At 43.4% G+C, this 16,305-nt stretch overlaps 1 protein-coding gene across 2 annotated transcripts in view; it reads right to left on the minus strand.

Annotated features, from left to right (window-relative positions):
- TAF3 (TATA-box binding protein associated factor 3) overlaps window positions 1-16,305 on the minus strand; it is a 177,768-nt gene that overhangs the window by 62,737 nt on the left and 98,726 nt on the right. For both annotated transcript variants that reach the window (XM_087968887.1, XM_087968886.1), the window contains exon 3: window positions 571-2,393. In XM_087968887.1, the coding sequence (XP_087825013.1) occupies window positions 571-2,393 (1,823 nt within the window). The remainder of the gene's footprint in view (window positions 1-570; window positions 2,394-16,305) is intronic.

Consider the following 16,305-nt stretch of genomic DNA (forward strand, 5'->3'; position numbering starts at 1 on the left):
GTCACAAGTCACTTTTTTCTGAGCCGTTGTAACTTTGGTCACAAAATGAACTGTTGTAAGTCGAGAACTACTACCTGGATATGGTCCAATTGATCCGCAGTCTCCCCCCTTTAAACTCCCGATTTAAATTTCAGAATCTTGCACAGGCCCTCCATTTTTAGGCTAATTATATCATTAAACTCAAAAAAAAAATTCAGCATATAATTTCGGGCCATGAGAAAGGTGAGCCTGACGATACCTTCTAACCAGTGGTGAGATTCAAATTTTTTTTTACTACCAGTTTTGTGGGCGTGGCTTAGTGGGCGTGGCAGGGGAAGGTTACTGCAAAATCTCCATTCCCTCCCCACCCCACTAACCTGCTTTCCAGCTCCGTTCTCCTGTGCAGGGCAACCAAAGGAGACCCAGCCAATCAGCTGGGACTCAGGAGGCACAGAATAGATGGGGGCTGGGCCAGTCAGAGGCGGCATTTGCCGGTTCTCTGAACTACTCAAAATTTCCACTACCGGTTCTCCAGAACTAGTCAGAACTGGCGGAATACCCACCTCTGCTTCCAACGTATGGGAAACTTACTTTTTCATGCTTGTGTTTCTCTTTCTCCTTCTCCTTCTTCTCCCGTTCCTTCTTCTCTTTCTCTTTCTCCTTCTCCCTTTTCTCCTTCTCTTTGTCCTTCTCCCGCTCTTTCTTCTTCTTCTTCTCTTTTTTGTCCTTTTTCTTGTCTTTGGGTTTCTCCTTCTCCTCAAACAGCTTCTCGGGAAGGACCGCAGAGGGGGCCTGCAGCAACGAGGGGAGCTTCATGGCGGCTGGGGTGCAGTACAACGGAAGGGGCAGGTCCTTGGGAGGGAGGACCAGTGGGACTGACAAACCTTTAGCCTTGTCCTTAGTTTTATCTTTTATTTTCTCCTTGTCTTTCTTCTCCCTGTCCTTTTTGCCTTTCTCTTTCTCCTTTTTCTTATCTTTGTGTTTCTCGCGTTCTTTTTTGGACCCGGGTTCTTTGATCTTGACTTTGGTGTCGTCCTCAAAGGACGACATTTTGAACTTGAAAGAATCCAGGTCGTCTTCTCCTCGAAGCAGGTCCTTCCATGGGAACTTGGCTTCTCGGCCTCCTTCCTTGTCTCGGTCCTTCTCCTTGTTCTTCTCCTTGTCTTTGTTCTTCTCTTTGCTCTTCTCCTTATCTTTCTGCTTTTCTTTCTTCTTCATTTTGGTCCTCAGCTCCTTCTTCAGCTTCTTCTTCACCTCCACTGAGGCCGCCTGTTTCGTCTTCTCCTCATAGATTTTGAGCAGAGGTTCCGGCGTGGGCGGAGAAGCCGATGGAGACGAGAAGTAGGGGAAGCTGGCTGGTAAATTCGCATGAGGGCCCAGGTTGGCTTTCCGAATCACCTCGTCAATCGAATCATCCATCGTCCACGAAATGTCCGAACTTGAGGTTCCGCCAGAAGGAGGAAGTGGGGTGATTCCCACTTTATTGAAGCTGCTGTTCGCCGAAAGGGAAGCTTTAGGGATGGGAGGCTCAGACACAGAAAGTCTTTTGGGGCTTGTGAAAACATCTTCTTCGGATTCAGACCCGGAGGAAAACTCAAACGGATCCGGATCGCGTTCGGCACACGCCCGGGCAATGACCGCATCAATCGAATCGTCGATTGTCTTGTCCGTCACTGTTAATTTCTTTGCCGGGTTCTCCCCCGTGGCTTTGGCAGGTTCCGCTGATATCGTCGGCACTTGCTTCACCTGGATAGTCTCTTTCCCCATCTTTTCGCTCAATACCACTAAGGGGGTTTTCATCGGGATCTCCTGCTTAATGGTGATTTGAGGGACGACGTGGAGTGGAAGTTTTGGACTTTTCGGGCTTCGGGGGCTCTTGGCCCTGCCAGGAGATTTTTTCTCCTTAGTTCCAATTTTGGGCGAGCGAAGGGGGCTGCCCATAACCGCCGGAGATGGGGAAACCTTGGGCGTTTTGGTCTTCTGCACCGGAGAGACTGTTTTCGCCTTGGGTTTAGGAAGAAGTGCTTTGGATTCAGAGGGTTTGGGAACAGGCAGCTGGGGCTTTGCCACCGGAGCCAGGACAGGTGGCTCTGGGGAAGTCGGTACCTGATCACCACCCTCTTGAACGCAAACCGGGGAAAGCATTGGCGGCACCTTCTGGGCATTGATCAAACTAAGAGGCTCGCGGGGCTCTGGGGTGACGTCGAGCTGTGTTTCTCCTTTTGTGTTGGTTAGTTTGGGTCGCTTGGCCGCCGGCAGTTCCTCGGATTCGGGACTTTCTAAGGGCCTCTTGCTTAAGTAATTTTCATCGTTCACCATCTCGTCTTCTTCCATCTCTCCTTCTTCCTCCAAAGGAACCTGCATGGCTTCTGCGGAAGTTCCTCCATCCGTTAGCACCTGCTCCTCTTCCTCCTCTGGAGTAAGGAAAGAGAAAAGAGAAAAGTCACTTTCAGGCTAAAAAGCCGATGGAGATCTACGGAGGTTCTCAGTTAATCAAGGTCACGGTTGTCCCAAAGGTGTTTTCTTTTTTTTCAAGAAGCAACTGGACTTTATGGTTGTTGTTGTTTTTCTTTGAAGACGTTTTGCATCTCCTCCAAGAAGCTTCTTCAACTCTTCTTTCAGAGCTGAAGAAGCTTCTTGGAAGAGAACCAAACGTCTTCAAAGAAATGTTTACCGACAAAGAAATAAAGGGAGACTAGGATAGATCGATTACAAGCTCTCATCAGCTAGCCATACCCTTCTGGGATTCGAACCCGGGCTACTTTCATATTAGGTAGATTGCAAGGATGGGCTGCTAAGCTAAGATTCTGTGCATTTTGGAGAACCCCCCAAATCCCATTCCTGGCTGGCCCTGCCGCTCCCAGGAGTCCCCACACGGGCCATTTTGGATGCAGGTAAGTGCAGGGCCTGCATGGAGGCTTGGGGAGGGCGAAAAATGGGCCACCCGGAAGTTCAGGAAGGCCGGAAATGGGCCCGTTTCCAGCTTCCAGAGAGCCTCCGGAGCCCAGGGAGGCTGTTTTTGTTCTCTCGGAGGCCCAAGAAAAGCCTCTGGAGTACGGGGAGGGCAAAAACGCCCCCCTGGCCATGATGCAGGAGGCCAACTAGACCATGCCCACCATGGCCACACCCACACAGCAACCGGGCAGAGAACCCTTTGCTAAAAAATTTTAAGCCCACCCCTGGGTCGATGTATTAACCTCAAAGCCAGGTTCGAATCTCAGAAGGGTATGGCTAGCTAATGAGAGCTAAATCGCTTGAAATAGATCTATAAGACATAAGACATAAGACATAAGAATTTATTTGTCATTACACTCGCAAGCGGGTGCAACGAAATGAGGTGCTCTTCCACAAAGTAAAAACTGGACAAACACCACTAAAAAGAAAAAAATTAAACTAAACACAACCAACCATACAATCATCTCTATGCAATTTAAAAATGTAAATACCCCATTACTCTCAGCCATTTAATTCCACAAAAATCTTATGACCCTGCATTCAAACTCAAAACTGCACTTGGATAAAAACTGTTCTTAAATCTGGTCGTCCTTGTTCTTAATACCCTAAATCTCCTTCTCGATGGTAATAGTTCAAAGAGCTGATGTCCTGGATGAGAGATGAGAGATGATGAGAGATGAGAGATGATGTCCTGGATGATCTAGACTAGTCTCCCTTTATTTCTTTATTGATGAAATGTAAATTTAACACAAAACTAGTTTGTCGTGAAAGCAACTGCCTGCGAAGGCCCCTGAACTGGGTCTGAAAGGCGAAAACGGAAGCAGTATGCTCCGTCCCATGATATACAGGTAGACCAGGTCACCCTGATAAAAAAAAAAAGTCTTCAAAGAAAACAAAACCCAGGGAAGTCCAGTTGCCTCCTGATAAAAGCACCTTTGGGTCACTTTCAGGCTGTGGGTGAGAAAAGAGTTTAGAGTTCATGAGGAATTGGCTTGCACGGAAAAGGCGGCTCATTGCGATGCCTGATCAAAGACTGAGGTGGCATTGCATTAACTGAAGATCAGAAGTACACCAAGAAAAGGAACCAACAAATAGAAATAGCACTTAAGATGATATACCGCACTCTCTAAGACAGGGGTCTCCAACCACCGGTCCGTGGACCGTACCGGTCCGCGGAACAACTCCTACCGGGCGGCGGTTGCTGGCGCCGCCATCTTTTTCATGAAAAAGTGCTTCCGGTGAGCTTTTCCGGGTAGAAAGCTCACGGAAGCACGTTTCATCAAAAAGATGGCGGCGCAGCTTTCCAGTGAGCTTTTCCGGGTAGAAAGCCATTTCTACCGGAAAAGCTCATCGAAGCGCTGGCGCCGCCATCTTTTTGATGAAAACGTGCTTCCGTGCGGTCACCGGAAGCACTTTTTCATCAAAAAGATGGCGGCGCCCAGCTGATGCCGGTACTGGGCCGCGGTGCCCAGCTGATGCCGGTACCGGCCGCGGTGTCAAAAGGTTGGGGATCACTGCTCTAAGAGGTTCACAAGAAATGTTGCATTTCTATTTTATTTATCTGCCCTGTCAACAGGTAGTCCTCAATGTACGACCATTCGTTTGGAAATCTGGCTGTACTTTGGCACAGCTGGAGCTGATGCACCATGCGGTGCTTTTCCAGTGACTTGACTTACGGCGCATAAAAATCCCCTTTCATCAACTTTAAAGTGCTCAAATAAAACCCAAGCAATAGATACCATTTGAGAAAGAACCTGGCATTTATTCGGTGGGTGCATTTTTGTTATTTTAACAAACTTTGCTTCTTGTGTTTGGAAACCTCCCCCTCCCCCCGTCCAAAAATCTCATTTTATATTTTTGAGTTTGCCTTCAAGCCTTTCCTCTAGCATGTGTCAATGGCTCGATTTACGAGACTCGAGTCAAGAGCCTTGGGGTCTAAATATGAAGTTGTGCCAGCAGTGCAAATTAAGTAAAAAATAAATAAATAAATAAATAAAAAACCTAAGACAAGTTAAGCTTTGGCCGAGGCCCAGAGGATTTATGGCAGCAGGTCCAAAGTGGAGATTCTGCCTGAGGGGATAAAGCCTTCTGTTTTATTTAGCCTTCTGCAAGAATCAGAAATGTGTTCGTTCAGTTTTGCTTGGATGGACATGTGCATTTTTGTCATTTTTTAAAAAAAAGGAAGAGGAGGAGGTGGTCAACTTATTCTCCAAAGTACCTGAAGGCAGGACAAGAAGCAATGAATGGAAATTAATCAAAGAAAGAAGCAACTAGGACTAAAGTGAGGACAATCAACCACTTGTAGGTGCTTCATCACAGGAGGTGAAGAAGGAGGAGGAGGAGGAGGAGGAGGAAGAAGAGAGGAAGAGGAAGAGGAAGAAGAGGAAGAAGAGGAGGAGGAGGAGGAGGAGGAGGAAGAGGAAGAGGAAGAGGAAGAAGAGGAAGAAGAGGAAGAAGAGGAGGAAGGAGGAGGAAGAGGAAGAGGAAGAGGAGGAAGAGGAAGAGGAAGAGGAAGAGGAAGAGGAAGAAGAAGAAGAAGAAGAAGAAGAAGAAGAAGAAGAAGAAGAAGAAGAAGAAGAAGAAGAAGAAGAAGAAGAAGAAGAAGAAGAAGAAGAAGAAGAAGAAGAAGAAGAAGAAGAAGAAGAAGAAGATCTCATGTACTCTGGCATCTGCTAGAAATAGAGTGGGCTGACAGATTTTGTGCAATGGAAATTTGGGGCTTAACTGTGGTCGTAAGTCGAGGACCACCTGTAAACCATTGCTCCAAGGAACTGGATCAAAGCAGCATAGAGAGGTTGCAATTTCTGGAGATCCCTTAATGTATTTTTTTAGGAGTTTCCATTCTGGAGGCATGCAGACAGAACAGTAATTTAATTTATCAGCCCTCAAAGAAATGCCATTAGAAATCCTTGAGCTTTACCCTGGTGACATCTTACCAGCGTGAGATCCAGAAACTGTAATGACAAGATTCTAACACTTCTATTAACACACCCAAGCACACAGACCCTCCTTCCATGATAATATACTGTATGTCAGTTTGGTCTGGCACCAGGCTAGAAAGCAGGAGATCATGAGTTCTAGTCCTGGTTTAGGCATGAAAGCCGGCTGAGTGACTTTGGGCCAATCACCAGGAGACTGTGAGTTATAGTTCCTCATTAGCCATGAAAGCCAACCGGGTGACTTTGGGCCAATCACCAGGAGACTGTGAGTTCTAGTTCCTCATTAGCCATGAAAGCCAACTAAATGACTTTGGGCCAATCACCAGGAGACTGGGAGTTCTAATCCAGCATTAGCCATGAAAGCCAACTGGGTGACTTTGGGCCAATCACCAGGAGACTGGGAGTTATAGTTCCTCATTAGCCATGAAAGCCAACTGGGTGGCTTTGGGCCAATCACCGGGAGACTGGGAGTTCTAATCCAGCATTAGCCATGAAAGCCAACTGGGTGACTTTGGGCCAGTCACTCTCTCTCAGCCCAACTAACCTCTCAGGGTTGTTGTTGTGGGGAAAATAGGAGGAGGAAGAAGTGTTGGATATGTTTACCACCTTAGGTTGTTTGTAAAAATATAATGAAGGCAGGATACAAACAAACAAACAAACAAACAATACTGTGAAAGCATTCTTTTGCCCAGTTTGTCATGATTTAGCAGCCCGAGCCAGTGAATATTCTGGTTTTTTTTGTTTTGTTTTGAATCCTAATCCTTTGTCTAGAGGCAGAAAATAACTTTCTGAAGGAGCTCTTACAATTACACAAAACAAAGAATGGACAATTTTTAAAAATGAAACAAAACCTGACCATCCCTTTAGATACCTCGACTTCCTAAAAAAAAAGAAAGGAAGAAAAAAAATGTGCAAAATCGAGCCACTTCCATGGGGAGCAAAGTACCTGTGGCTGAAGCAGTAAATCCTAATTTCTTCCCAAACTTGCTCAAAGCCAATTGCTGTCACAAATTTAGTAGCGTCCCGTTGTGGGAGGATTTAGGCAGGAACAATTTAAAAGAGGGTCTCATAAAGCTTGAAAAAAATCCAGTCTGGTTCCAAGCTGGGAGAAAGATGCTGGAAATAAAATACGAGACTGGCTGATTGGAAAGGAGGATTCTGTTTATTTGGATGCCAGAAACTTCAGTGACAGCAGCATGTTTCTGAGGTGGCTGACCAAATGGTTGGGTGAATGGATGGATTTTTATAGAGTTCTGGGGTTTTGTGATTTGAGATGCTCCAGGGGGTTATGCAATGTAGTGAGCCTTGAGTCTTTTGGTATTCTAACGGTGGTGGGTAAATCCTATTGTGTCCTAAAGCTCATGTCCTGTCCTTGGAATTTGGATGGGGGAATGTATGTTCTTAACCCCATCAGCTCCAGCCTTCTGTGGGAGCTGTTGGCTGAAGGCATTTTGTTTATGAATAGATTGGCCTGGTCTTTCTTAATCGGTACAAAACATCCATCTCTAAAGACTTGAGACTTTTGCTTGAGGCTACAGCAGGAAAACTGGGGATTTCTTCTTTTGTTAAGATTTTTTTCCATTTGTCCTTTGGGGGAATATAATATTCTGCTTCTTTTAATATTTCCCAAAATATTTCAATCTTGGGGAGGTGAAGGGGGGGCTTCCCACAAGCTGATTCCAGACCCCCAGTTCTTCAAGAGACTTTCAGGAGTGGATTTTCAGAAGGCCAACTGAGTGGCGGGTACTGTAAGGTCAAGGGGCAGAATTATGGCGTAACAGAGGTGTAAAGAGACTTACTGGCTTGACAATCCTTTGGCATGAATTGTCCAAAAAGTCCTTTTTCAAAAAGGCAACTTGGCTTTTCTTTGCTTGTTTTTTTCCCCTTGAAGATGTTTTGTTTCTCATCCAAGAAGCTTTTTCGGTTCTGACTGAATGGTGGAGGGGGAAATGGAAGGATTAATATTCCTTGCAAGTCATCTGGTCATTAACACTCTCTCTGGGAGTCACAGATAAGGCACAGATAAACCCCAACAAATCTCAGAAAGAGTGCTAATGATCAGATGATTGCAAGGAATAGAAATCCTTCCATTTTCCCCCTCCACCATTCTGTCAGAACCGAAGAAGCTTCTTGGATGAGAAGTGAAGCGTCTTCAAGAGAAAAAACAAAACAAAGAAATTATCCAGCTGCTTTTTGAAAAACCGTGACCTGAGAATGACCGAGAATCTCCGCAGAAACTTTGCACGAAAACAACAGCACTCTACTTTATTTAACACTGTACAGGTTGTATAGGCTACTAGCGCTGATGATGTTACCTGGTTTGGTAATGAAAGGTCTGCAAGAAAACAACCAAGCTCAGAGATCACCAAGGGCCCCTCATTTCAATCCTGAGCTACAAATATTCTCCTTTATCTGTGCTGTAGAGATGGTCCTCGCTTACCAACCACCCAGTCAGTGAACATTTGAAATTATGACTGGCCTGCAAAAGGGGACATCCTCAAAGTTGCGGCCATTGCAATGTCCCTTGGGTCACATGATCATCATTTTTGACCTTCGTAGCTGGCGTCCCATCAATAAAAGCCCCGATTCCACCGTCAATCAGGCTTCCTTAACCAAAGACCTCCCACTAAAGCAGGGGTGTCCAACCTTGGTAATGTTAAGCCTGGAGGACTTCAACTCCCAGAATTCCCCAGCCAGCAAAGCTGGCTGGGGTCTGGGAGTTGAAGTCCTCCAGGCTTAACGTTACCAAGGTTGGACACCCCTGCACTAAAGCATACTTGCTGTGCTCCATTTAAATGTATTTAAATGTATTTCTTCTTTTCCCCCAGTTAAAAAATGAAATTATTAACAGAGACAAGGTAATTAGGCCGTGACAACTTGTCCACCACAGCCAATCAATAACAGGAGTAGATTAACTAAACCTACGGATTGTATGATGTTGATGGGTTATAAATGGAGAGAGAGAGAGAGAGATGGAGGGGAGAGAGGGAGGCGGAGAGAGAGAGAGAAGAGAGAGAGCAGAAAAAGGAGCATTTTCTAACATATCCACGAGAGAGAGAGAGAGAGAGAGAGAGAGAGAGAACACCTTAAAATGCTATATAAGCAGGCTAACCTGAAATGACACCTGGTATTATAAATGGCCTAATCTATATGTTAATATGGTTGTATCACAGAACTGCAGCAAGAGTAAGATAACAATATGACTTTGGGGTTTCTATGGCTACCATCCTGAGCGAACACGCCCGCAAGGCCCTTTGCAAGGCGGACACTGCAACCGGCTTTCGGAGGGGTTTCTCTTTTGCTTATTTATGATATGATTTATGATAACGACAACATCTCCCATTTTCTCCCCTCCTCAGGTACAATAAATTGCCGTCGTTAATCTCCCCCTTTTTTGGGGGAGTGGGGAGGGGTGGTTCAGGCCTGATTACAATAATATAATAGGTGCCCGGTTATGGTAATCCAAAGCATTAAGGTGAGATTTTATTTTATTTTCCTCAGCCCAGCTCATTTCTTACAAAAATATGAATTTGGAGATGACTGGAGACAATTGTCGCCAGGCGGACTATATTTTTTTAGGTTTTTTGTTTTTTGTTTTTTTGCTTTGAGCGAAAATTTCCGAGCCGTCTCAATTTTTTTCTCTCTTGCCCCCATGCAAAGGGTGGTTTTAAAATCAAAAGCCTGGGAAACCTTTGAACGGAAATTGGGCTTTTGATGTGTCCTGCCACCAGGGTGTGTGTGAGAATGGGAGAGCCACATTCACACCTGAAAGCAGGAAAAAAGGAAGAACCAACAAGCCCATGTGTGGGAAGGCCCTTAGTCAGCTTTTATACTCTGTATTTATCGAGCTAATAGCAGCTGGAAAGGAGTTTTCAAGCTAGCACTTAAGACGGGAACGTATTTGATCCCAGCAACTCCCAGCTCATTTAAAATATACACGCAGAAAGAAAACAAACACCGTATATTATAGTCAACAATCTGGTTCTCTTGGTCCAAACACCTGAGAGATGGTTTTATTTATTCATCGTTTTGGCACTTTTCAGGGAAATCTTCCAGAGATACAGGTAGTCCTTGACTTACAACCATTCATTTAGTGACCGTTCAAAGTTACAACAGCACCGAAAAAAGTGACTTAGGACCAATCCTCACATTTACAACAGGGGTGGGCTTCAAAAAGTGTAGCAACCGGCTCTCTGCCTGGTTGCTGGGTGGGCGTGGCCATGGTGGGCGTGGCCTAGTCAGCCTCTTGCGCCACAGTGGGGGGCGGCATTTTCACCCCCCCGGGCTCCGGAGGCTCTGTGGAACTCCTCGGGCTCTGGAACTTCCGGGAGGCCCATTTTCTCTCTCCCCGGGCTCCAGAGGCTTTCTTTGAGCCCCCGGGAGGCCGTTTCCCCCAAACAGGCCATGTGGAGACTCCTGGGAGGGGTGGGCAGGGCCAGCCAGTCATTGCAACTACTGGTAAAATTAACATCCGGTTTGCCTGAACTGGTGCGAACCAGTAGCAACCCACCTGTGATGACCCAAAGGGGCATGGCTCAAAGGCCACACAGTCAGATAATCAGTAGGAGTCCCTTTATTAGCTCCAACTTTGCTCCCAATGTCCAGGTTACCTTCTGGTTGGAGAAAAACTCTCCCAGGAAAAGCCTTTGACTGCAGAGAATCAAGTCCGAAACGTGGTCAACAAAAACTGTAACTATAAGTCCAATCAAGGCAAAATAAGGTAATTAGTCCGGCAGGGCAAGAGAAGGAATTCTAGACATGAAGGCATGGCAATAACTCAACACGATTGGGAGGACACCAGGAACACAGATAAGCAAAGTCAACCCAAGATAAACTCACGTTTGCTCCCAGCAACCGCAACTCTCAGCTTGCATCTTTTAAAAACTCTCTTCCCAAGTGTGGCTAATGAAGGGAATCAGGGCCCTTTCCTCCCCTGTAAGCCACACAACCCACGTTGCTCTCTTCTCCATTCCTCCCTGCATGCCTTAGGATGAAGAGGGGGTGGGCCTGGATCTTCCTCTGAATTCCCTCTCCCTTGCTCTACCTCTCCCCTGCTCTGCCCAGCCAGACTTTGCCCTTCCCCAGTTTCCTTCACAGCCAATGGAGCCACACTCCCACTCCCTGTCAGCTGTTCGTCTTCCTCCTCAGATTCAGACTTCAACAGGGGCATGACACCAACCCTTTACAACAGTTGCAACATCCCCCATGGTCATGTGATCAGAACTCGGGCACTTGGCAACTGGCATGTACTTATGAGACTTGCACTGTCCCAGGGTCACATGATCCCCTTTGGCGACCTTCCCACCTTCCCATATGAACCAGTTGCCAAGCATCTGAATTGTGATTCCATGATCGTGGGAATGCTATGATTGTAACTGTGAAAAAAATGATCGTAAAGTTGCTTTTTTCAGTGCCGTTGTAACTTTGAACGGTCATGAAACGAACTGTTTGTTAAATCGAGGACTTCCTGTAATAGAACCTGCCATATATGTGGAAGGGTGGTGGAAAACTAGGTTGGAGACCCTTGGGAAAACAGTGACTCCCCAATAACGCAAGCAGAGACACAGGTGAAGTCCAGGAAAGCTCACAGGCCAAGGAGAATCACAAGCTAATTTGCTTTAGGAGAGAATTAAGAGAGATTTTCACCTACAGATCAGTTGAATTCCAAATATAAAAGCAAATGAAAATACAACATTATCTGAAGTGGGGATGGACAACCTTTTTTTTTTTTTTTTTTTTGCAGGATCGCATTTCGCTGTTTTTGGGAAGGGATTAAGGGCTGGTTGAATCGCGGTGACGAGAAAAGAGCGGGTTTCAAGCAGGATTAAGTCTTTCCTTCTTCTTCCTTCTTATTTTACGGCTTACAGTCCTATTTCTCCCGACTTCCTATTTCAAAATTTTTATCTATCTATCTATCTATCTATCTATCTATCTATCTATCTATCTATCTATCTATCTATCTATTTATTTATTATTTATTTATTTATTTGTTTATTTATTTTTGTCAATTGCTTACAAGATAATAGGTATAAGTAAAAACATACACTAGTTATGAATACATGGATACATATAAGAAAAATAAAAAATAAAAATAAAAGAAACAATAGGACAGGGATGGTAGGCACGTTGGTGCGCTTATGCATGCCCCCTACAGACCTCTTAGGAAAGGGGTGAGGGAGTTGTTAATGGTACATATAGTTTGATGACTCTTTTGACTTCAAGTAAAAATATGTTGTAATGGTCTTCTACAGTATTGCATCCAGAGAATAGAAATTGCCAATCAAGGGATGAGAGATCGTTGTTTATAAGATCATAGTTGCCTTTTTTGAAGTTATAATTGGGGATTCCATCGTTGTGATGATTTTTGTGTGGACGTATGTTGAGACAAAAGTCAATCATGTTGTGGTCACCGTTGGAAAAGGGTTCTTTAATTTGTGTTCCGTAAATTGAATTCAAACTATTGCAGATGATGAGCTGTTAAATCTAGTGTTGTTGGTTACTAGTTATTCTAATCCCAGATTTGTTACTGTATTGTAGAAGGTTGCATGTGTGGGTTCAGCTGTACAATCGTTAAGGGTCCAGTTAATATGAGGTAGATTGAAGTCACCAAGAAAGATAAAAGCGTGTGGGCAGGATGCTGCCCATGTTAGTAGTATACTTGGCTTGTTTGCATGTTCGATGTCATAATCAGGGGCTCTGTAACATAGTAAGAACCGAAATGTGATATTTAAAGACAGTTCACAGACGATGGTTTCAGGAATAGCAAGCTCCTGGGTAACTTGGATGTTTTTTAGATGTAGGGACTTTTTATAGAAGTTAGCAACACCACCTCCTCTACGGATTTCACAATCTGATCAGTAAACATGATAGTCTCTTACTGTGGTAATGGAATCAGGGAGAGATGCGTAGAGCCATATTTCACAGACAAATATAATGTCGAATTTAGACATATTTAGTAAGAGGAGAAATTCAGGTTTTTATTTACAAGGCTTCTTGCACTGAGTAACCTGCATTTAAGGCCAGTTGTGGTTGGAATAGAGGTAGTTAGGGGAGTGCGTGCCTAGTTTTGAGTGATGTTGGATTGGATGGGGTGGGGTTGGATGCGGAGTTGTGGGTTGTGTGACTCACTTTTGATGCAATGATGAGAAACTCTATCCTAGTTTTTCAATAATCAAAGGAGAGTCTGAAGATCAGCAAAAGTGTGCAGGGGACTCAATGTAGCTTTTGGGATGATTTAAAGCAGGGTCTCCAACCTTGGCAACTTGAAGACTTGTGGACTTCAACTCCCAGAATTCCTGAGCTAACGTGACAGGCCCCCTGATTTAAAGGATTATTTCAACTGGGGTGCCAAGTCCGATGCTTCAGATGAGGAGTTACTTATAGGCAGGCCTTGACTTAAAACAGTTCGTTTAGTGACCGTTTGAAGTCAGAACGGCACTGAAAAAACGGATTGATGACCCCTTTTCACATTTATGACCATTTATGGTCACCGTGATCAAAATTCAGATGCTTGGCAGCTGGCTCGTATTTATGACGGTTGCAATATCTCTGGGATTCACGGGATCCCCTTTTGCAACCAGCAAAGTTAAGGAGGAAGCCAGATTCACTTAACAACCGGGTTGCTAACTTAACAGCTGCAGTGATTCACTTAACAACAGCGGCAAGAAAGAAAGGTCATGTAATGGGGTGAAGCGAAGCTCACTTTCTGTGATTACACAGAAATCTTGGGCTCAATTGTGGTCGTAAGTCGAGGACTCCTTAATACTAATGATACTGCATCGGAGGGCAAGACAAGAAGCAATGGAGGGAAACTTACCAAGGAGAGAAGCAACCTAGAACTAAAGAGAAAATTCCCTGACAGTGAGAAACAATTCATCAGAGGAACAACTTGTCTCCAGAAGTTGTGAATGCTCCAACACTGGAAGTTTTTAAAGAAGAAATTGGATAAACATTTGTCTGAAATGTAGAGGATTTCCTGTCTGAGCAGAGGGTTGGACTAGAAGACCTCCAAGGTCCCTTCCAACTCTGTTATCCTCTTCTATTTTTCTATTCTATTCTACTTATACCACCTTGCCTAGTTTCTTGGTTACATGTTTGGGTTCAAGGCCACTTGCCAAGAGCCTAGTGAGAAACAGAGTGTGGAAAAAAAACCAAAATGAAAAGATATTAACCTCTGCAGAACACACACTCTGGCAGTTTATTCCCACCAAGTGGCGAAAGAAGACAAATTGCTTATGCGGGCAAACAAGTTGTAAAGGCACTTTAAAATAATCAATACAGACACTTCACGTTGAACATGCCATGAGATGAGAGGGAAATATTCATAATTCAGTTGGACAAGCACCTTTGGGCTTGGCAGGCACGGTGTTTAGATTCAGCTGGATCTGCAGAGCTACAACTATGATAGACCTGCCACTGCATTTGTGTCGAACAATCACACAGTCCCAAAGAAGGTTTTGTGTCCTTCTGGAACCCCTTTTGGGTATCAAATTTGTGTCATCATGGCAGTGTCATGTGATGTATTGCGACTCCCCCCCTTCGCTAAACCGGGTGTGGGCGTGGCCAGCACATGATGTATGGCAGTTTGACACCCCTCTTTAGGAAGATTCAAATGTACCAGAACCTTAAATTAAATTGCATTACATTAAATTGATGAAACTAACTGTTGTTCCTTTGTTTTCATTCACTATCTGGATTGAAGTTAAGGGAAAAGTTGGCGCTTTCCTTACCATCGACAGAGAGAAATCAATTGATTTATTTTTTTTTGTAATTTTTTTTTTTGAGTTTAAAAAACAAAAACAAATAAAACATCTTTTTTGAAAGTAGGGTAATCCCGGGTTACATTTCTTCGTACAGACACAAATTCAGGTTCATGCTCATTTTTATATTCTATTCTATATCTTATTACTATTTTACATTTTCTGCATAGCTTCTCCCCTCTTTTAATTTTCTCAATTTTATTTTAATTATCTCATCTCAAGTCAAATCATTGTATTTATATTTTTTGTCTGTCCCGTTTCAATTATCTATTATCTTTTCTCATTAAACAAAATTTCTCCTGTAGTTACTGATTGGAGTATGACGCCTTTATATCTTTTCCCTAAAGTTGTAACATTCAATATAATACATAACTTCCATTCGGATTCTGCTTGGTACATTCTTAAAATACACACTGTATTCTTAAAAAAAGAAAAAAATTATAAATGTATATAATTAAAACAACATTCCATTCCAATTCAATTCTATCATTAATATTAATATTCATTAAAGTCTTAACATCTTTAACATTACTTTTCAATTAAATATCATACTTCTATGGGAACAATTATAAACTTTCCATAGTTAATTTCCCCCCCTTCACTTATATTTTATAAAACATTGACTAATTAAAATGTTTTCGTTCCTTCCTAATTCAATTTTCTCATTTATTTTATTTCACTTATTTTATTCACAAACATTTCACTAAATTACACTAACTAGTTTATCCCTCATTTTAATCATACGTTGTTTCCAATTTTCTAAAGTTATTTCTATTACTAATATAACAATACAATCTTATGTACCTTTACAGAATCCCTTTTTCAGTTAGATTTTCACCCATTATCTCTAAATAGGTCCTGTTTCTCTATATCTTCCTCCGGTCCTTTATAACTTCTTTTCCTCTCCTTCTTCCCTCTCTTCTTCTCTCTCCCCTTTTTACCCCCTTGTCTCTCTACCTCTATTTCTCTCTTCTGTATTCCCCTTTTCTGTTGCTTTCCAGTATTATACTTATTTTTTGAATTATTTTTCTTTTCTTTGGTTGTTTTTTTAAGTCTTAAATTCTCCATTCTCTTTCCCCCCTTTCCTTTTTCTTCCCCACATAGAATTACTTGTTCATTAAAGATGGCTTCTTCTTTGTCCCAGTCTTGAAAAACGAAGCCAAAAGAACCCTTCCCTTCTTGTGCATCTTCTTTGTACTTTTTAAGTTCCATTTTCAATTCATCCAGAAGTGGTGCCATTGTATAAATTTTTAAACAACCACCCAAATGAGAAATCAATTGATATTGATAAACAATTTGCTAGGAATTCCACTGATTAATTAAAATGGCATTTTCTTTTGCTAATATGTTTTGGAGGTCAAATCTAATTAAGGGCTGCTAATTTTTAGCATAAGGTCGCAAATATTGATTTCAAAGATATGATTTCAGATGGGTTGCAACCAGTGATGGGATTCAAATTTTTTTTACTACTGGTTCTGTGGGCGTGGCATGACTTGGTGGGTGTGCCTTGATGGGCGTGGCAGGGGAAGGTTACTGCAAAATCCCCATTCCCTCCATACCCCACTAACCTGCTTTCCAGCTCCATTCTCCTGTGCAGGGCAACCAAAGAAGACCCAGCCGATCAGCTGGGACTTGGGAGGCAGAGAATAGATGGGGGCGGGGCCAGTCAGAGG

The sequence above is a fragment of the Notechis scutatus genome, chromosome 6 (genome assembly GCF_049901735.1).
Source record: "Notechis scutatus isolate UNSWTSFEM ecotype Mainland chromosome 6, rNotScu1.2, whole genome shotgun sequence".
Classification (NCBI taxonomy): Eukaryota; Metazoa; Chordata; class Lepidosauria; order Squamata; family Elapidae; genus Notechis; species Notechis scutatus.